Genomic DNA, 21,985 nt, shown 5'->3' on the forward strand with positions numbered 1-21,985 from the left:
AAATGACCGACGCACTCCACGCTCAATAATTGTCAAGTATCTTAACTACGCAGATCGCGTGGCCATCCTCAACTCATTTCGTAACTCCGGCTCTACAACTAGAGGGCCATAAATTACTATTCTTTGCAGACTATTCAGAAGAAGTATCTAGTAAACGAAAAGCTTTTCAGCAAATCTGCACAAATCTCTACCAAAAAGGGATCAAATTTATCCTAGCATACCCAGCCACTTTACGTTTCACCTCCCCCACAGGAGACTCTAAATCATTCGTTCACTCGGAGGAAGCCCTCCAATACATCCAGACCAATATGTCGGATATCCGTGACCCTCCGAATTCACACTCTGCAATCCGAGACCCAGCCCCAAGAGACCAACGCAGCCCCCGCAAGTACTCACCTAAGCGACAAGTCAACTTTTCTTCTGCCAAGTCAAAACCGCCCTGATAACTCTCAATATGGTGCATTATCTCCTCTTCACCTACTGACTGCCATGACACACACTTGGACATCAAGTTCTAGGCTGCGTTACACACCTTCTAATCTGTGAGTCACCCACAATAGTGTTATCTACAGCACTAGTCAGGAAACAGTCTTATTTTCCTTATTGTACTTTGAAACATTTATCTATTTTATGCCTCATCGTCATGGCTTTGGCCATGGTTTTAAAGGATTCAGATTGCTATTATGGTTTAGAGAATTTTTTGTTTGTTCAAAAGGCCCCCGTTGGGCTTTCAATATGTTTACTCCCCTGTCCATCTTTTTCCTACCCGGAGAACCCGCACTGCCTCTGATCCTCTACTAATACAGCCCAGCTTGGGGGGGGGGGGGGGGAAGAGTCGAGCTTGACAGTTATACGTCATTCTAAACAGAGTTAAATTCCGCTCACTATACCCTCGCACTCACAACATCATGACACGCGTAATTTCTTGGAACGTAAAAGGCCTGAGATCACCCCACAAGCGCATGGCGGAACTACGACATCTCCAGCGGATGAAAGCAGATATAGCATTACTCCAAGAAACACACCTATCCCAAAATGACTTTGCACGTATGCAGAAGGTATTGGTGGGACGAGTACTAAGCTCCCCCTCACTTCACCATAAAGCAGGAGTATTCATTCTCATACACAAACGACTCACCCCTGACATCCTCTCCATAGAAACTGATGAAGGACGATAAGTCTCAGCTCATGTCAAGATGGGCTCATCCCCTCTGGTTCTCACAAATATATACGCCCCAAACTCCCCACCTAAACAATTTTTTCAAGATATATCTAAAATTTCGAAATACATGCACCTTCCACTTATAATAGGAGGCAACTTCAACTCTTGCATGAACTTGCAGGAAGACAAGTCAAGATCGACTGACCATACCCAACGACTTCCCTCCACCCCTACTCCGACACACACTTTGCTTAACAGCTTTGCTGAGGCACTCCAACTCATAGACGTCTGGCTGCTAGAACACCTGAACGGTAGAGACTTCACTTTCTTCTGCCCAGTCCGCCACTCTATCTAGAATTGAATACTTTTTCTCTTATCCCACCCTGCAACAACATATCGCAGATTCAACTATACACGACATTGCTATCTCTGATCATTCTCCGATCTTCATAACCCTTCAGTACCTAACACTTAGCCCACAAACAAGAACATGGCGCTTCCCCTCGTACCTAGCAAACAATCAGGATCTATTCCGGGTGTTGTGAGACGCTTGGAGTGAGTTCTGTGACAGCAATGCAGCCCACCTATCTAACCCAAACCTATTCTGGAAAACGGGCAAGGCAGTGCTCCGCAGCAGAATTATCACATTCACTTCTACCTATAAGAAAAACCTCCTTTGTAAGCTAGCCAATGCTTAAGACAAGCTCAGAGAGAATTGGCAGACCATAACTCATGAGAATAGAAAGGCATGGGCAGATGTCAAACACCAATTTGATACCTGGGCAGCGGCCCAAGAGTCCATTTATCAATCCTATCTGTATAACCACTGTTGAGTTATGAGGGGTTTATGTATAATCTTCATCAGCAACTGTAAATAGATATTTTTCTAACTATATGTTAACCAAGTTACAAAGCTGGAAATATCAGAGCTTGGTTTGATAGCGGTGTGTTGTACATAGACATTGAAACAAGTGATCAAGTTGCAGAGATAGCTTTGTATTGTATTGGAGGAATGTTTGGTGTGTAAACATGTGCATGCCACAAGGAATGTTCTATTATGTGAGAGGGGGCAACCACTAAATTAACTACCTTTTCTCAGACTTTATGGGGCCCACATAACGATCTAGAATAGATCAAGCCATTTAAATCTCTTTGTTTGTATAAGGGCCACTTCAAAGTACCCTCTCTTTAGATATACAATGGTGATGGATATCTGGGGAATGCAGTTTTACCAGGCTATGACCTAAGGTTCCCTCCAAACTCTCAATAATGGAGGGAATTTTGATGAGAAAGCCTGAATCCAGACGCCTCGGTGCCATGACCTGGCATATGTAATTTTATCACTAAAAGGGGAGGCGCTGGGATGGGGCTGAGTTATGTAAGCGATATGGGATGGGGAAACTGTCCAATCCTGGATGAGATGCGTCAGATATGGAAGATGGATTGGATAGTTCTACCAATCAGGATGGACCCATGTAAGTCTATGGGAGATAAGTGTATATCAGGGTAGGTTTTGGAAGAAGACAGGAGAGAAGATACACCGATCCTGGGGGCCCCCATGCTACACCATTGGTAAATATCAGGACATTTCTCTGGCACTTATATGTATACATGATTGTCGTATGTGTTGTCTGTCTGCTGTTTGTGGGTTTAGGGTATGAATAGTATATGCTTTAATTCATTGGGTGAATCATATACATTTTGTTTCTCTTTTTCTTATTGTTAAATAGATAGATTGTGGTATGTTAGTTTAGACCTCCCTACTATTCACCAATAAATTGTGGTTGTTGTGTTAAACCTTTCACTCTTGGTCAAAGAACTCTCATTAAGGTTAATCGAATCATATCAGAGAAATATTATATTTCATATTCCATAGATTTGGTCAACATCCACTACCACAAATATGGGAACAAGTCGGGTAAGCTCCTAGCACGTCTATGCAGAAAACCTTTCATCACTCTAAAAAATTACTCAGGGGAGATCATTTCCATTTTGGAGAATTTCTTTGCAAACCTTTATGATGCAGACTCTATAGATGCAGATCAGGCCACCGCTTTTCAAGAAAAAAATTAACCTTCCACAAATGGATCCTACTACACTCCAATCCCTGAACACCCCGATAACTCAAGCTGACATTAGCCGGGCTATTTAATCTTTAACAAATGGAAAAGCCCCTGGACCTGATGGCTACACCGCAGAGTTCTACAAACTTATGACCAGAACCCTTACACCTACCCTGCAGACAGTGTTTCAAACAATCCAAGAGAGAGAGGAATACCTCCCTTCTGGCTTTTAGGCATACAAGATAATAGCGAAAAAAGATAAGGACCCCACTAATCCAGGCTCATACCGTCCAATTTCTCTATTGAACCTAGATGCTAAACTGCTATCTAAAATCATTGCAAATCGACTGACCTCAATTCTACCCTCACCAATCCACCCCTCTTAATCAGGTTTCGTCCAGGGTCGCTCAGCTGCGTCAAATATACGTAAAGTCTTAACAGTTCTAAATCACGCTAAAGATAATCATCTCCAAGATACAGCGATCATATCCCTAGATGCCGAAAAGGCCTTTGATAATGTTAACTTCACCCGGTTATTCTTAACTCTACGGAGATTTGGATTTGCGGGCCCATTTATCCATATGATTCCAGCTATGGATTCAGCACCGACAGCCCAAATTATTGCGGCGGGTCACATATCTAATCCCATAAAACTCCATAAGGGAACTAGACAGGGATGTCCCCTATCCCCATTACTTTTTTTATCTTGCCCTGGAAGCCCTAGCCCGTTTCTTGCTATTCCATTCCGATCTCCGTGGGGTCTCAACTGGCCAAAAAGAATTGCGATTATCGCTATTCGCGGATGACATCTTAATTTTCACATCGAACCCCTCTTTGGATCTGCCATATATCCAAGACACATTTACCAAATTCCGCCATTACTCAGGTCTGCGTATACATTTTTCTAAGAGTGACGTTCTGCCGCTGTACCACGCTCACCCTCCCGCGTGGATCCTGAACTCACAGTTCACACTAGCCTACAGTTATACCACATATCTGGGTATTAAAATAGAAAAGTTAGCCTCTTTACTATACACACTTAACTTTACACCAACGATTAATAAAATTTTGGGGGAGTTGGAGATGTGGAGAGATTTACCATTACCACTTCCGAGTAGGTCACATCTGTTTAAGATGGTGAGCTTCCCGAAGCTATTATACCCTCTTCAGACTTTACCTCTCCTTCTCCGGCATAGAGAATGCACGAAGCTCAACCAGGCAATATCCAAATTTAAGTGGAAACGCAAACGTCCTCGCATTGCACTACACAAATTGTATCCTCCGAGGGGTGAGGGTGGGTCCGGACTCCCCAATATACGAATATATAACCTTTCCTGCCTGTTACGTGTCTGCTTGGACTGGCTTACTCAAGCGTCTAAATATTCCAACTTCCAACTCGAATCCGCTATGGTTTATCCATTCAACCGCACGGCTCTCTTACACTCAAATGTAAACTCACTTCCGCCCGATCTAAAACACAACCCTCTTATCCGTGACACTCTTATTACATGGAGGGAAGTGAGACGTAAGTTGGGAGTTTCTCCATGGATCTCACGCTTGCTTCCTATTCATAACAACCCCTCTATTCCCCTTTCCCACCAGCAAGAAGCCTATGGCACTTGGGTAGCACAAAACCTTACTCTTGGTACAGCACTTGTTTGAAACTTCTACCGGCTCACCAAAACCTCTGCACCTCATTCAACAAACCTTCATCCAACTCTCCCACCACTTCTTCTAAATACTACAAGTGAGGAACTATGAACTCTGTGGCACCGATCAAGTCCACCAGATTTTCCACCACAATTCTGGATGTATTTGCACAACACCGAAATTACAAAATATTGAGCATCTATAAACAGCTAAATCTTCTTTATAAAAAACCATTGGAAACCTCAGCCTCAGCACTATCCTGGATTAGAGACTTTGACAATGCCTTTACAGCAGATCAATTCCTATCAGGTTTAACACCATATGCGCCTTCAACACGAGTTTTGGCATGAACAACAATTAAGATCCCGCACCAAGCTTGCATGCCATGTCTCTAATTGAAAGCCAATCCTGCAGCGTGCAGACTCCAGTAAACTGTATTTCAAGGAAAGTTATTTTGGCTGGGAGAGAATTTTCTTCCTGTCATTATTATGGGAGCACAGGTATAGATCATAACTCACATTATTGCATGCATGGAAGCTACCTAGGTGCATATTACAGATTGGACATATGCTGGAAGGTGCAGTATCTCCATGCTTGATAAGATCTTAAATGGGACTTTGAGGATCGTTGTTCATTGTATTATCTACAAATATTCAGCTGGATTTCTGTAATCTGTAACAAATATCTTTATCCGAATATATGCAGCTCTCTGGAAAAGAATCGGACTAGTTTCTGCAGGAAAAGTGCATTTTTAAATATACACTGGTCATTCATCCTCCATCATTGATATAAGACAACACATTAGATGAAGATTCTCCTACAAATATCTTTATCTGATCTAAATCCATCTCTGGCAAAAGAACAGTTGTACTTTTGATATGAGACAACAGATTTGTCTTATGAACTGCTTCTGTGTGGATCTCATATTTTATAAGACAACACCGCCCACCTATGCTCAGCAGTGCCATCCATCCATGCCACCTTATACTGATGAGGTAGCCATCAGTGCTACCTATCATTGCCCATCAGTGCTGCCTATCAGTGCAGCCTCATCAATGGACATCAGCGAAAGAGAAAAATGACCGGTTTGCTAAATTTTATAATAGAAACAAAGAAAACTTTTTTTTTTTAAATGTCTTGCTTTTTTTCTTTATAGTGCAAAAAAATAAAAACACCCAGTGGCGATTAAATACCACCAAAAGAAAGCTGTGTGTGAAAAAATAACAATTTCATATTGGACAGTGTTGCATGACCGCGCAATTGTCAAAGTGAAACAGCGCTGAAGCTGAAAATTGGCCAGGGCAGGAAGGGGGCATAAGTGCCCGGTAGACAAGTGGTTAACTCGCAAACTCAACCTTTTTTTTATATAATTTAGTGGGATCACTTTTCAAGCTCATATGTAGCACCATGTTCCCTTGGAACACAGAATAGACAAAGAGTCTATCAGATAATTAACCCCTTCACACCTAAGGGTAAAACAAATCTAAATGTCCAAGCACAATTTTGCAACGTTGACATGTGGTACCTATCATCACAACTTTGTACATCCAGGTGAATTATACCTTGTTTTTTTCAGGACAAACTGTGATTTTATTTGGTGGTAAATGGTAATGGATATCTTCTGATTTTTTTTTTATTATCAAAGTAAAAGTGGCCAAAAATAGTAAAAAATAATATTTTTTTTATTTAGCTGTGTTTCTTGTTACTACCATAACCTACCACCAAAGAACAACCCAAAATAAATTATCCAGCTCTTGACGATCGCAGCGATTCCATATATGTGCATGTTATTTGTTGTTTGTACCCGTAGTACAGCCCACAAACAATAGTGCACATTTTGTTTTTGTCTTTTTTTTTTACCTAAAACACACTGACACCAATATTTTTTTTTTTTTTTTTTTTTTTTTTTTTAAAATCCTGACCCTGACATAAACACTAACCCTGGCAGTGAACTAGATCAAACCTTGATCTAGATTTTTTTTTATTTTTTTTTTAATATTGATTTTTTTTATCAAACATTTTTTCCCCCTCTATGCCAGGAGTTAGAGAGATACAATGTATCTCTCTCCTCCATTCACAGAGAGAGAAAAAAACAAGGGGCCAGGCTGAACAGTGACTGATCACTGTGATAGCCAATCAGAGGCTATCATAGCGATCATGTGACCCAAAATCGGGAGTCCTGGGTCCCGATCATTAGAACGGGACCCGGTGCTCTCAGCGCACTCCCAGCACAAAAGACAGGTATGCAAATGTGCGGCCCCATGGAAAAAAAACCCAGTTCTGTGAGGCCGCGTATTTGTGTTACGTTGGCGTCAAGGGGTTAAGAGAACCTTTTGCTACACAAGTATGCTGTTACACAGAGGGGCATGTCAGCACTCTGTTAAAGTATTACCTCAGCCAATGAAAAAATTAAGTAAATGAGAACACAGAAATCACTGCTGCTGCCTATAGACGGTAGCAGTGATCGTATGAAGAAAAATCCAACAGGTGTACTGAAGTCAATCAACAGATAGACTTCAGTACCACCAGTCTGCCATAGATGGATCAAAATTTGGGTGGTTCCTGCTGAACGGCCAAAATTGCAATCTGTCTATGACTGTCATAAGACTGAGAACTTAGCGATCACATGACTGCTGATTGCTCATGTGACAGAGGGTAGGCAGAACACACAGAGTAGATGGCAAACGCACAAAGCTTTGAGACAAAAAGATGAGTCACTCAATAGGGGGTTCGCAGGGAGGGTGAAACTCGCCGGTAGGGGTACAGCAAGGAGGGGCAAAAACACTTGTAGCCCAGTATGGGGGGCAAAGAAAAAGTCTCTGCAGCAGATTGTAATCCAACCGGGGGAGTAGGGGGGAGGTCAACACCGGAACGGTTCAAGTAAAACAGAAAAAAGCATATGCCCACGGATCTGACAGGGTGCCTGGTCTCCCAGGGATAGAACGTAAGGCACAGGTACCTGTTGGGGTCCGGAATAGGCCTCTCCTGTTGGACTAGTCTCAGGCAACTGGCAGGCAATCCCCCCTGGACTGGGGTCTCAGGCAACTGGCAGGCAATCCCCCTAGACTGGGGTCTCAGGCAACTGGCAGGCAATCCCCCTAGACTGGGGTCTCAGGCAACTGGCAGGCAATCCCCCTAGACTGGGGTCTCAGGCAACTGGCAGGCAATCCCCCTAGACTGGGGTCTCAGGCAACTGGCAGGCAATCCCCCTAGACTGGGGTCTCAGGCAACTGGCAGGCAATCCCCCTAGACTGGGGTCTCAGGCAACTGGCAGGCAATCCCCCTAGACTGGGGTCCCAGGCAACTGGCAGGCAATCCCCCTAGACTGGGGTCCCAGGCAACTGGCAGGCAATCCCCCTAGACTGGGGTCTCAGGCAACTGGCAGGCAATCCCCCTAGACTGGGGTCTCAGGCAACTGGCAGGCACTCCCCCTAGACTGGGGTCTCAGGCAACTGGCAGGCACTCCCCCTAGACTGGGGTCTCAGGCAACTGGCAGGCAATCCCCCTAGACTGGGGTCTCAGGCAACTGGCAGGCAATCCCCCTAGACTGGGGTCTCAGGCAACTGGCAGGCAATCCCCCTAGACTGGGGTCTCAGGCAACTGGCAGGCAATCCCCCTAGACTGGGGTCTCAGGCAACTGGCAGGCAATCCCCCTAGACTGGGGTCTCAGGCAACTGGCAGGCAATCCCCCTAGACTGGGGTCTCAGGCAACTGGCAGGCAATCCCCCTAGACTGGGGTCTCAGGCAACTGGCAGGCAATCCCCCTAGACTGGGGTCTCAGGCAACTGGCAGGCAATCCCCCTAGACTGGGGTCTCAGGCAACTGGCAGGCAATCCCCCTAGACTGGGGTCTCAGGCAACTGGCAGGCAATCCCCCTAGACTGGGGTCTCAGGCAACTGGCAGGCAATCCCCCTAGACTGGGGTCTCAGGCAACTGGCAGGCAATCCCCCTAGACTGGGGTCTCAGGCAACTGGCAGGCAATCCCCCTAGACTGGGGTCTCAGGCAACTGGCAGGCAATCCCCCTAGACTGGGGTCTCAGGCAACTGGCAGGCAATCCCCCTAGACTGGGGTCTCAGGCAACTGGCAGGCAATCCCCCTAGACTGGGGTCTCAGGCAACTGGCAGGCAATCCCCCCCAGACTGGGGTCTCAGGCAACTGGCAGGCAATCCCCCCCAGACTGGGGTCTCAGGCAACTGGCAGGCAATCCCCCCCGGACTGGGGTCTCAGGCAACTGGCAGGCAATCGCCCCTGGACTGGGGTCTCAGGCAACTGGCAGGCAATCGCCCTAGACTGGGGTCTCAGGCAACTGGCAGGCAATCGCCCTAGACTGGGGTCTCAGGCAACTGGCAGGCAATCGCCCTAGACTGGGGTCTCAGGCAACTGGCAGGCAATCGCCCTAGACTGGGGTCTCAGGCAACTGGCAGGCAATCGCCCTAGACTGGGGTCTCAGGCAACTGGCAGGCAATCGCCCTAGACTGGGGTCTCAGGCAACTGGCAGGCAATCGCCCTAGACTGGGGTCTCAGGCAACTGGCAGGCAATCGCCCTAGACTGGGGTCTCAGGCAACTGGCAGGCAATCGCCCTAGACTGGGGTCTCAGGCAACTGGCAGGCAATCCCCCTAGACTGGGGTCTCAGGCAACTGGCAGGCAATCGCCCTAGACTGGGGTCTCAGGCAACTGGCAGGCAATCGCCCTAGACTGGGGTCTCAGGCAACTGGCAGGCAATCGCCCTAGACTGGGGTCTCAGGCAACTGGCAGGCAATCGCCCTAGACTGGGGTCTCAGGCAACTGGCAGGCAATCCCCCTAGACTGGGGTCTCAGGCAACTGGCAGGCAATCGCCCTAGACTGGGGTCTCAGGCAACTGGCAGGCAATCGCCCTAGACTGGGGTCTCAGGCAACTGGCAGGCAATCGCCCTAGACTGGGGTCTCAGGCAACTGGCAGGCAATCGCCCTAGACTGGGGTCTCAGGCAACTGGCAGGCAATCGCCCTAGACTGGGGTCTCAGGCAACTGGCAGGCAATCGCCCTAGACTGGGGTCTCAGGCAACTGGCAGGCAATCACCCTAGACTGGGGTCTCAGGCAACTGGCAGGCAATCGCCCTAGACTGGGGTCTCAGGCAACTGGCAGGCAATCTCCCTTGGCTTGGGGTCTCAGGTAGGTGAAAGGCGATCTCCCCCCTAGTCTTGGGGGTCTCAGGCAGAGTCTGGTCACGAAGGTCCAGCCGCAGCTGGGCTCCCTCCATGACTGCACTTAAGCTGATGCTGGACGCTCTCTGGTCGTCTTGGCAACCAGGGCGTGCCGGAGCTGGCATGCCTTTTCGCTGGCAACGAGGCACGCCTCCTGGACACGGGCCGCGTTTCTCGTGAGCACGACCTTTGTCCAGGGACATCCGCAAGCGTGGGAACTTCCCGTGCCCGCGCTTGCGGATGAGAGGACTGGGGTGGCGTCAGTGTGACGCCGCAGCCCGGAACATCCCTGCGGGAGGCCGAGCCGGAGTAGGAGAAGATAGTGGCAGGGGTGGTGAAAGCCGCACCTCTCATCCTGCGCGGCAGGAAGAGAGATGGAGGGGGGTCAATTGGCAGCAGGGAGAAAAACAGGTTTGGAGACAGGGGACACAGTGAGGGGGGCCAGGATGACACTGGGCCCCTGGGGACATCAAAAGGACCTTGTGGGGGAAATTGGTTAATGCAATTTGGGGATATGTAGCAAGCTGGCAAGGAGGAGGAAACTACAGTAATTGAATTTGGGACATTTGGAAGGAGGACACGGATGACATACAGTAACTGAATCAGGGGACATTTGGTACAAGGAATTAAGAGGATTAACCCAAATTAATAATTGGCAGGGCCCCTATACCGTGACAGCTCAGTTCTAGGCCTGATCAGAGTAGAGAGCAGTGATAGTCAGTCTGCCCCTCCAGCGCTCACTGGAGCCCTGGGTTGGAGAGGGGGTGGGTATCACTAGCTATAGCTGACAACCACATGCTGAGAGCAGCAGAGTGTTTAGAGTGGAAAGCAGACACACAGCACACAGTTAACCCTTTGATCGCCCACGTTAACCCCTTCCTGCCCAGTGACATTAGTACTGTGTCAGTGCTTTTTATTTGCACTGATCACTGTATTGGTGTCACTGGGGATGTCAGTGCAACCAAGGCAGTAAGAATGCCCACCGCAGTCCCACTATAAATCGCTGAACGCTGGCATTACTAGTAAAAAAAAAGTTTTTGTTAAATTCCAGTATATATACATGTCAGGGCAGGGGCCGAGGAACGGACAGGCAGGCCTAACAATGTACCGCACTGGCTGACGGCAACCACTACCCACAGACCGAAGTCCCTCAGGGCGCGGAGTCTAAGTCCCAGGCTGCCCTTCACCAGGGCCCCTGATGGTGGGGATGGACTTGACGCAGCCAGGAACCAGGTCTCGGCCCCCGAGACACCTCAGCTGCGGTAATGGCCGCCGCCAATGGCGTGTAGCTGGTGGAAGAGACAAAAGAGTAGTCAGACAAGCCGGGTCAACAACAACAGGACAAAACAGTACAGGACAGCAGACGAGAATCACAGGTCACGAGCCGGGTTCAGCAACAGAGGGTCAGATCAAGGGAGAATACAAAGAATAGTCAAGTCACAAGCCGAATCAGATACCAGGAGAGTCACGAGAGTCAGAACAGAGTAATAGCAACACAAAGACACAAGACACAAGTGCAAAGAGCATGTGCGGGCCACAGGCTTATATGTCATCAGCCACACCCCTCTGGGGGATGGACCACAGAGACCTGAAGGGATAAAAGGATTCCCATCATGCACAGCAGAATCCAAGATGGACGCCAGCACATGGAGTAACATAACCTCAGGGAAAAGGTAGGACCTTGACAATACACCACCATTTGTAAACTATATAACTTTCACGCAAACCAATTAATTTACATGTATTGGGATTTTAATTCCAATACATGTAAATTAATTGGTTGTAAATAAGACATATCTTATTTGTAGTGCGAAAAAATAAAAAAAAAACAGGAAAAAACAAAACAATATTTAAAACACACTACACTAACGCACTGGACACCGCAATTCACTGTACACCAACGCACTGCACACCGTAATGCATTGCACAACAAACTGTCGTGGTGTGCTCTTAAAAATCCCACGCACTTGGGGAAGGGGGGGGGGGGGTGCAAGCGCTTCAAGATTTTAGCCTCTATTATTTAGTAGACCAATTGTCTCATTGTTTCCACCCAGACAAAGCGGATAAAGAAACATATCTTGCCTTGGTGTGTGCTCCAGCCTTCTCCTGGGATGCCCACCCTATTCTACTTTTATTAAAAGGGCATGCAAGACCCCTCAATTATGGGTGGCAGCAGGGGATTGCTGTACCACCACTGGCAGATCTGGTCGTTGTCCTCCAGTAAGTTGCAGGTTCCCTGCATACGTGCCCATACCCCATTATGTGTTAATCCGAACCTCCCTGAATTGCTTACTCTACCCGACTTTCATCTATGGATCAATAGGGGGATTTTGTATGTTTCCCAGGTGTTCACCAGTGCTGGTATCAAGCCCTTTCAAGACCTTAAATCAGAATTTGACCTCCCCAACTTTATGCTCTTCCGCTATCTCCAGCTTCGTCACGTGCTGCATGCCCAATTTGGTAACTCCATCCCGCAGCTGGACTCTATGTGCCTTATGGATGTGATTCTGGGTACGGAGTCCAAAAAAGTTACATACGCATTTTACAATGCCCTCCTTCTGCCCCCTGCATCGACATTCACATATCGACTTAAAATCCAATGGGAGGTGGACACAGGGGAGCTGGATGATGAACTGTGGACAGAGGTTTTGACCTCAAGCAAATTGGCCTCCCTGAAAGTGTCAGATCGCCTCACCCAGTTGTACATGATACATAGAACCTATTTAACACCTATTCAGTTATCTAGATACACACCACAATACAATCCACTCTGTCCTAGATGTGGGGTTTTTAATTGTACCTTTTTTCATCTCATATGGTCTTGTCCTCTTTTCCAGGGTTGCTGGATTCAGGTGGTTCGGTTTTTCCATGATAAAATGGGCTCCCCCCTTACTTTATGCCCTAAGCAATGCTTATGTGGTCTTCTCCTTAGCTCAGAAACTGACAAAATTTCAAACTCTTTCCTTACACGAAACTCTCTTTATGGCCAGATTATTTATAAGACGGACTTGGCTTCGAGCACTGCCACCTACATTTCCACAGTGGGTCGCTACAATAAATAGTACATTACCATATAAGAAGGTTCTTTATATGCATAGAGGATGCCCTGCTAAGTATCATAACATTTGGGATAAGTGGCTTGAGTCCACGTCCACTTGTGATGTGGAGGAGGATGTGTGATTGCGGTTTATTTTTCCTTTTCCTTGTTACTTATATTTATCCCCCTGGTACAGGAGCTATGTTAGCTGATCTTTGTTTAGATAAATACATTATTTGCATTTTACCTGGAGATGGTTGTGTCAACTGAGGAACTGCTCATGGCTGTGACGGAAGTGAGTGAGCCAATACTGGATGCAGCAGAAGAAACAATCTATCATAGATGTTACAAGGTGGGGGGGAGAGAGAAAATATAGATCATTAACATATAGAATTGTCATATAGATCATTTAAAATAAGATAGTAAACACATGATACTTGCAATGGTATTGCACATAGAGTCCCTGATCCTCCTCATTATTTGGGGTCCCCCGCAGGCGCTCTTGGCTCCTCTTCTTCTCAAACATGGCAAGACATGCAGGCTCTATCCCGAGCCGGGCTGTGTGTGTCGACACATACAGAGTGGCTCCACCAAACCCCCAATCCCCCTCCCCAAGATTTGAATAAAAGCAGCAGGAACCAATTGTTCCCACTGCTACCTCAGTCCCTGTGAGTAGGGGGAGAGGGGAGAGAAGGATGCAGCTGTGCACAGCGCTGGATCAAATTAAAACTCAGGTACTTAGGGAGGTGGGGGAGCAAAGCAAGCTGTAAATGCATTAAGTTAAACATTTAAGTTTTAGAACCACTTTAAAATAGTACTCAGAAGTCACATCAATTGCAAGTAGTGTCACAGTATGAGGGGGGGGGGGTCTTTTCTCAGTTTAGTAGGTACTGAAAAGAGAAAGTCCAGTGAAAAAAATCTCCAGGACATGATGCTTTAGGTAAAAATCCACTAACTTCACACTTCATGCTTAACATTGGCTGAAGAGAATGCTAATGCTTTGTTGTATAAACCATTTAATTATGCAACTCTATTTTGGCTGTATATTTACCCGTCTCACTGGTTTTCCTCTTCAAAGATAACTCATTTGGCAAAAATTTAAACTGACAGGGGCTATAATCCTCCTTTAGAGCTCATTAACCACTTGCCTACCAGGCACTTATACCCCCTTATTTACCAGACCAATTTTCAGCTTTCAGCGCTGCCGCACTTTGACAGTTGCACGGTCATGCAACATTGTACCCATATGAAATTTTGATCATTTTTTTCTCACAAATAGAGCTTTCTTTTGGTGGTATTTAATCGCCACTGGGCGCTTTACTTTTTGCGCTATAAATTAAAAAAGTGCAAAAAATTTGAAAAAAAAAAAGTTTCTTTGTTTCTATTATAAAATTTTTCAAACAGGTAATTTTTCTCCTTCACTGATGTGCGTTGATGAGGCAGCACTGATGGGCACTGATAGGCGGCACTGATGGGCACTGATAGGCAGTACTAATGAGGTGGCACGGATAGGCGGCACTGATAGGCAGCACTAATGAGGTGCCACGGATAGGCGGCACTAATATGCAGCACTGATAGGCGGCACTGATAGGTGACACTGATGATGGGTACTGATAGACGGCACTGACTGGCATCACTGCTGGGCACTGACTGGCGGCACTGACTGGCGGCACTGACTGGCAGCACTGGTGGGTGGCACTGGTGGGTGGCACTGACTGGCAGCACTGGTGGGTGGCACTGGTGGGTGGCACTGGTGGGTGGCACTGGTGGGTGGCACAGGTGGGTGGCACATGTGGGTGGGCACAGGTGGGTGGCACTGTTGGACACAGGTGGGTGGCACTTCTGGGCACAGGTGGGCGGAGCTAGTGGGCGCACTGCTGGGCACAGGTGGGCGGAACTTGTGGGTGGCACTGCTGGGCACCGATCATCAGGGCACTGATCATCAGTGCCCTGATGATCGGTGCCGATCCTCGCTCTGACAACTGCCGGTTCTCGGCAGTACTTTCCTCACGATCTGACAGCGTGAGGAAAGTGCAGCCGAGAACCGGCACTTGCATTTCCCTGTGATCAGCGTGTCATTGGACACCGCTGATCACGTGGTAAAAGGCCGGTATGATTGGCCTTTTACCACATCTTGTGATCAGCTGTGTCCGTAGGACACAGTGATCACGGAGATCGCCGGCGCGCAGGAGAGCGCGTTCTGGGGGGACGTCATATGACGTCCACCCAGAACTGGCCGGCCGCAGTGCAGCCGTCATTCGGCTATCTGCGGTCGGCAACTAGTTAACACCAAGTGCAGACAGGTGCATTTTTAAATGCAACATACATGCACTATAAATGAATATGCAAGAAAAGTGAATGTATTTCCAATAAGCCTAGTTTACACCGAGTGAGCAAAAATTCGAAAGAAAGCCCAAAAACACATGTAAATGCACTACACTGTGAATGAATGTGTAAATGCAACTTCGTAAAGAAAATAAATTGCTGTGCATTTTTTGGATTAATTTCATTTAATGCAAACACAGAAACATACTGAAAACAGCAAAGTAAATGCACTGAAAATGTGCACAAATGCCCCTGCAGATATGCACAGTGAAAGCAGAGAATGTGGTGTAAATCAGTGGGTTTTCAGTGCATTTTTATATACTTTATTTTTATTTTCTTTTACACCTAGGGCTGTTTGAGAGAAGTTAAAGTGTTACCAAACCCAGGACTCTGAATTCACTATATCTTGTCTCCCACAGTACACACAACACGGAAATGCAAATATTTTAGTAAATATAAACGGCTAAATACCTTTTCTCATCAGCACTTAAAGCAGTCTTGTGACTTCAGCAGAGCACTGGTTAAAGCTTGTAGGAGGAGTTTTCTTTCTGCTCTAGGAGGATGTGAAAGTCCTGATCATCTGTCTGGACAGTGCTGATCGGCCCTGTGCTGATCACATGCACCCTCCCAAGAAAAAAAAAAAAAAACTCTCTAGCAATACACACTGAGCATGTGCATGTGACTACGGGTTCCGTCTGTAACAGGTGGTCATTTCAACAAGAGGGTCAGAGAAAAAAGAATTAAACAGCCTTTTTACACAATGCAGAGGATTAACCCCTTAGGTTCCACAGTGAGTATAACAAGCATGCTTTACTGCATAAACAGACTGTTTTTACTGTTGTGGGTTTAGTAACACTTTAAGTATAGTTTGGTGTGTGCAGCCATACACAAATACTGTTTATGCATGCATATGCAGCTTATACACTAGTTTGCGGTGGAATCGGCATATGTGGGAGCAGGGAGGCTTTCCAAATTGTAGTTTTTCATTTTCTAACGTTCTGAGTTTTTAAGCATTTTTTCCTTATTAACTTTATTGCTATTACAAGTGGGCTAACAAGACCCCCATGTAATAAAATTGGGTAAGTGACAGGATTTCTGAGATTAAGGATGCATAATACATAGCCTCTCTATAAGGATTGATGGATGTTTTCAGCAAAAGTGGAGAAGAATGAGGAAGGTTTGTAAAAATCTAGAATATAGTAGAAAAGGGGGGCAGAAAAAAAAAAAACTATGAATCTAATTGGGGTACCATATACTAAACAGTAAATTAACAAAAACTCCCTATCCTACAGAAAAAGCTACAGGACTTTGTAGGTACCAAATCATCCATTAGTATATAATAAAAAAACCCACAGTTTTTATTTATCAGATTAAAACTTAAAAAGTAAATAAAGCATGTTGTTCATTATACAAACATCTTAGAAGTACATAATTTTTACATCCTCACTCACCCAAGATGTTAGTATATAAATCATTGAATGGTGTAAAATTACCACAGTAGGCACGTATCAAGTGATGTATGGTCATTGCTTCCTGTTTCCAATATCATAGACGTGGACAGAGGGGTTCTGGTCTATGTCTGCCTCTCAGAGGTGTTGCTAGAACCTACAGGTCCCCATTGCGAGAAACCATGCAGGCCTTTCCATCGGTCCCGGGACCCTTCCCACTGATCCCAAGGCCCTTTATTATGGTCCCGCAGCGGGCCCCTTTCCTGTCATCCTGGGGCCCTCCCATAGTGACAGAACGCCAGGGCCCGGTCATAAGTTTGACCTTTGGGACCCTGCTAGTTCTGATCAATGCTAATCGATCCCTAATGGAAATGTATATTTCCACCAGTGATCTGCTTGCAATGAAATGGATAATGATACTCTCCGAACACAGATCTGAAATTATTAACATGCATTTCCAACTGGGACCTCATCTGCCAGCAATAAAGGGGTTAACCATGTCCACTCACTATCTTCTAGCAATTAAATTTGATCAGGAAGCATGTGCTTCCTGATCACCATCTCTCAGTTCAGTAGTCACTACACAGCACACACACCAGTCCTAAAGCCTTCTCTCACAACAGCACACCTGTGGCCAGGAGTGATCACCTCAGACAAACCGCACCCCCTCCTTGAGACCCACCCAATCACATCAAGCCTTGCAGCAGGCTCCACCTTGGGGTTGGTGATGAGTAGGACACTGGGGAGCCGCCTGAGCTCTGCTTGGGGAGGAGGTGCCGATCTGTCCCTGGTATGCTCTTCAGTGGGTTCTGCCAGCAGAGCCAAGTATAAAGAAAAAAAAAAAAACTTCTTGCCCAACCCCTGGAACTGCATGCCCCAGCCGTCGGGCAATCAGAACGTCACAGTCAGTATGGGGAGATCCTCAAACAGTATAAAAAAAGCAATTAAAATGTTTTTATAGCTTAAGAAAGGTATCTTAATTTTCATTCAGGTCTTTGCACCCAATAGGGAGATTTCCTCTAACTTTTTATCCCAACATAGGTGGGCACAAAAAGCCTGGACTTCAAAAGTAGCAGCTATAGTGGGTTACCTGTGAAGCTTGGACACTGGGTGTCATGAATGCATCAGGAGTCATAAGCTTTGGCTTGGAGTCATTTGAAAGCATAAGAAAATCTGTTGTATTTCTAAGAATATCACTTTGTGATCCATGTAACGGCTGGCTAAGTGGCTTCTTCTCTAGAGTGATTTCTTCTTCTTGCGTAACTGTAAAATAAATCAAAAGACAAAGCTGAAATCATAAGAATTTCTAATTTCATATTTCTTACAGAAAATTGAAGAATCCAATAGGACAGTACAAACAAGTATTAAATCCAGTTACTATGGGATGTTCAAGCCTCTTAAAGTGTCGCACATGCTCCCGCTACCTCTCCCAATAATAATTACAGTGGGAGGGTTTTAGTAACAGTGCTGTTAATCCAAAAAGCAGTGGGCAGGACCTGGGGTGCTCATGTCTCTAATGACTAACTAAAGGTTGTGAATTAGCAGTGACAATGCTAATAACCACACCCACTGCAAATTTTTTCATCCCAATTTAGCGTAAGCAGGCACAGGCTACATGAAACTGCCAACTCTGCTCTGAATTCTGGAGCAGAGCAGCATCTTTGCTACAGCATCACAGAAAGCTGCATTAGTTTGATTTAACTAGCAAGATAAACAGGTATTTCTGAGACTTTGTAGAAGGAATAAGAAAACTATAATTGCATCTACATTTATCATGAGCAGTTGCATCACATATACCTTTTAATGCATGGTCATAGTTATACTTTAAGCACTTCGTTCAAAAGCCTATTCCAACATAAATGTAAAAATCTGCTTTTGTTTGCTAGAAAATTAAAACCCCCAAACATTTTCATATATTTTTAGGCAGAGGCCTTACAGAATAAAATGAATTAAAAAAAAAAAAAAAAAGTGCTAGGGCTCTGTTGGATATTAAAAAAAAAAAAAAAAAAAAAAAACATAGCAGGTAGCACAATACAAAAATACGTAGCAAAATAAACTTCAAAAAACAATAGTGCAACCCTAGGATACATTAAAATGTATGTGCAATACAATAGTGAAATGCAAATATACCAAACTCTTTTGTGTCACCACAACTTGAAAAAATAAAACAAAGGAATCCAAGTGTAAAGCCAAAAACTGAAAATTCAGTGGTTCTCCGATGAGAGAAATGACAGATGTGGATATCAAAATCATATGACCCCCAATTAAAAGTGGTCAACCAGCATTTGTGTATCAATTCAAGATATCCAGATTTCCTCAAAACCACATGTCAAATAATGGCACTGCTGTGTTATATCAGATCGCTGTGTAACGTCCTTGGGTGACAAGTTGTAAATACATTGTTAAAAGGAATATTGTATATTCCATCTTGGAGTAGAGTACAAAACACAGGCTCTGTGGTCATAGACCATGGGTTATTATGGTAATCTAATCCCAGTTTACAGTGGGGCAAAAAAGTATTTAGTCAGCCACCAATTGTGCAAGTTCTCCCACTTAAAAAGATGAGAGAGGCCTGTAATTGGCATCATAGGTAGACCTCAACTATGAGAGACAAAATGAGAAAAAAAATCCAGACAATCACATTGGCTGATTTGGAAAGAATTTATTTGCAAATTATGGTGGAAAATAAGTATTTGGTCAATATCAAAAGTTCATCTCAATACTTTGTTATATATCCTTTGTTGGCAATGACAGAGGTCAAACATTTCCTGTAAGTCTTCACAAGGTTGGCACACACTGTTGCTGGTATGTTAGCCCATTCCTCAATGCAGATCTCCTCTAGAGCAGTGATGTTTTGGGGCTGTCGCTGGGCAACACGGACTTTCAACTCCCTCCAAAGGTTTTCTATGGGGTGGAGATCTGGAGACTGGCTAGGCCACTCCAGGACCTTGAAATGCTTCTTCCGCAGCCACTCCGTTGACTGGGCGGTATGTTTGGGATCATTATGTTGGAAGACCCAGCCACGTTTCATCTAAAATGCCCTTGCTGATGGAAGGAGATTTGCACTCAAAATCTGACGATACATGGCCCCATTCATTCTGTCCTGTACATGGATCAGTCGTCCTGGTCCCTTTGCGGAGAAACAGCCCCAAAGCATGATGTTGCCACCCCCATGCTTCACAGTAGGTATGGTGTTCTTTGGATGCAACTCAGCATTCTCTCTCCTCCAAACACAACGAGTTGTGTTTCTACCAAACAGTTGTATTTTGGTTTCATCTGACCATATGACATTCTCCCAATCCTCCGGACATGTACTGGCTTAAGCAGGGGGACACGTCTGGCACTGCAGGATCTGAGTCCCTGGCGGCTTAGTGTGTTACTGATGGTAACCTTTGTTACATAGGTCCCAGCTCTCTGCAGGTCATTCACTAGGTCCCCCCGTGTGGTCCTAGGATTTTTGCTCACCGTTCTTGTGATCATTTTGACCCCACGAGGTGAGATCTTGCGTGGAGCCCCAGATCAAGGGAGATTATCAGTGGTCTTGTATGTCTTCCATTTTCTAATTATTGCTCCCACAGTTGATTTGTTCACACCAAGCTGCTTGCCTATTGCAGATTCAGTCTTCCCAGCCTGGTGCAGGTCTACAATTTTGTTTCTGGTGTCCTTCGACAGCTCTTTGGTCTTCACCATAGTGAAGTTTGGAGTGTGACTGTTTAAGGTTGTGGACAAGTGTCTTTTATACTGTTAACAAGTTCAAACAGGTGTCATTGATACAGGTAATGAGTGCAGGACAGAGGAGCCTCTTAAAGAAGAAGGCACAGGTCTGTGAGAGCCAGAAATCTTGCTTGTTTGTAGGTGACCAAATAAATTCTTTCCAAATCAGAAAATGTGATTGTCTGGATTTTTTTTCTCATTTTGTCTCTCATAGATGAGGTCTACCTATGATGCCAATTACAGGCCTCTCTGATCTTTTTAAGTGGTAGAACTTGCACAATTGGTGGCTGACTAAATACTTTTTTGCCCCACTGTACTTAATAGGTAAAGCTGAATAAAGACAACAGTTCATCCAGTTCAACCTGAATGTGCGTGAGTGTCTGTTAGCCACTTGAGCTCCAGAGGATTTACCCCCCTTAATGACCAGGCCTCTTTTTGCTACTTGGCACTGCACTAATTCAACTGATAATTGCGCGGTCATGCAATGCTGCACCCAAACGAAATTTACGTCCTTTTTTTCACACAAATAGAGCTTTCTTTCGGTGTAATTTGATCACCTGTGCGCTTTTTATTTTTCACGCTATAAACAAAAAAAGGCCAAAAATTTTGAAGAAAAATAATATTTTTTATTTTCAGCTATAAAAAAATATATAGTAAACTCAAAGTTGGTTATAAATTTAGGCCAAAATGTATTCTGCTACATGTTTTTGGTAAAAAAAAATCCCAATAAGTGTATATTGATTGCTTTGTGTGGAAGTTATAGCGTCTACAAACTATGGTATAAATACTGCAATTTACGCCATTTTTTTGCTATACAGCACTGCGCTAGTTTAACGGACAATTGCGCGGACATGCAATATGGTACATAAATGAAATTTACATTGTTTTTCCCCCACAAATTGAGCTTTCTTTCGGTGGTATTTGATCGCCTGTGCGTTTTTTTTTTTTGCGCTATAAAAAAAAAGGCTGACAATTTTGAGGAAAAAAAAACAATATTTTGGACTTTTTGCTATAAAACATGTCCAGTAAAAAAAAAATGCAAAAATCAAATTTAGTCATAAATTTCTGCCAAAATGCATTCTGCGAAATGTCTTTGCTAAAAAAAAAAAAAAAACAATACGTGTAAATTAATTGGTTTACGTGAACGTTATAGCGTTTACAAATGGCGGGAAAGATACTGGGATTTTTAGGGGTTTTTTTTATACTAATAATGGCGGCGATCAGGAACTTATGGCAGCGACCAGCGACTTATGGCGGGACTGCGGCGGACATTTTGACATTGGGGGGGTACTGACTTGGCATCCCAAAAACACTAATACAGTGATCAGTGCAAAAAAAAAAAAAAACTGACACTGTACTAATGGCAATGGGGAGGAAGGGGTTAACTTTATTTTGCAGG

General features: G+C 45.0%; 1 protein-coding gene across 1 annotated transcript in view; it reads right to left on the reverse strand.

The window, feature by feature from the left end:
• The window catches only part of LOC149427744 (enhancer of mRNA-decapping protein 4-like), a gene marked incomplete at its 3' end in the record, with an annotated part of 131,261 nt that overhangs the window by 17,278 nt on the left and 91,998 nt on the right, over positions 1–21,985 (reverse strand). The window contains exons 11-12 of the mRNA XM_089667712.1: positions 17,963–18,135; positions 13,347–13,432 (exon numbers count right to left, since the gene is read on the reverse strand). Of these exons, the coding sequence (XP_089523838.1) occupies positions 13,347–13,432; positions 17,963–18,135 (259 nt within the window). The remainder of the gene's footprint in view (positions 1–13,346; positions 13,433–17,962; positions 18,136–21,985) is intronic.

This window comes from Staurois parvus, unplaced genomic scaffold (assembly GCF_062004578.1).
Source record: "Staurois parvus isolate SC_StPar_1 unplaced genomic scaffold, SC_StPar_1.0 ptg003526l, whole genome shotgun sequence".
Lineage (NCBI taxonomy): Eukaryota > Metazoa > Chordata > Amphibia > Anura > Ranidae > Staurois > Staurois parvus.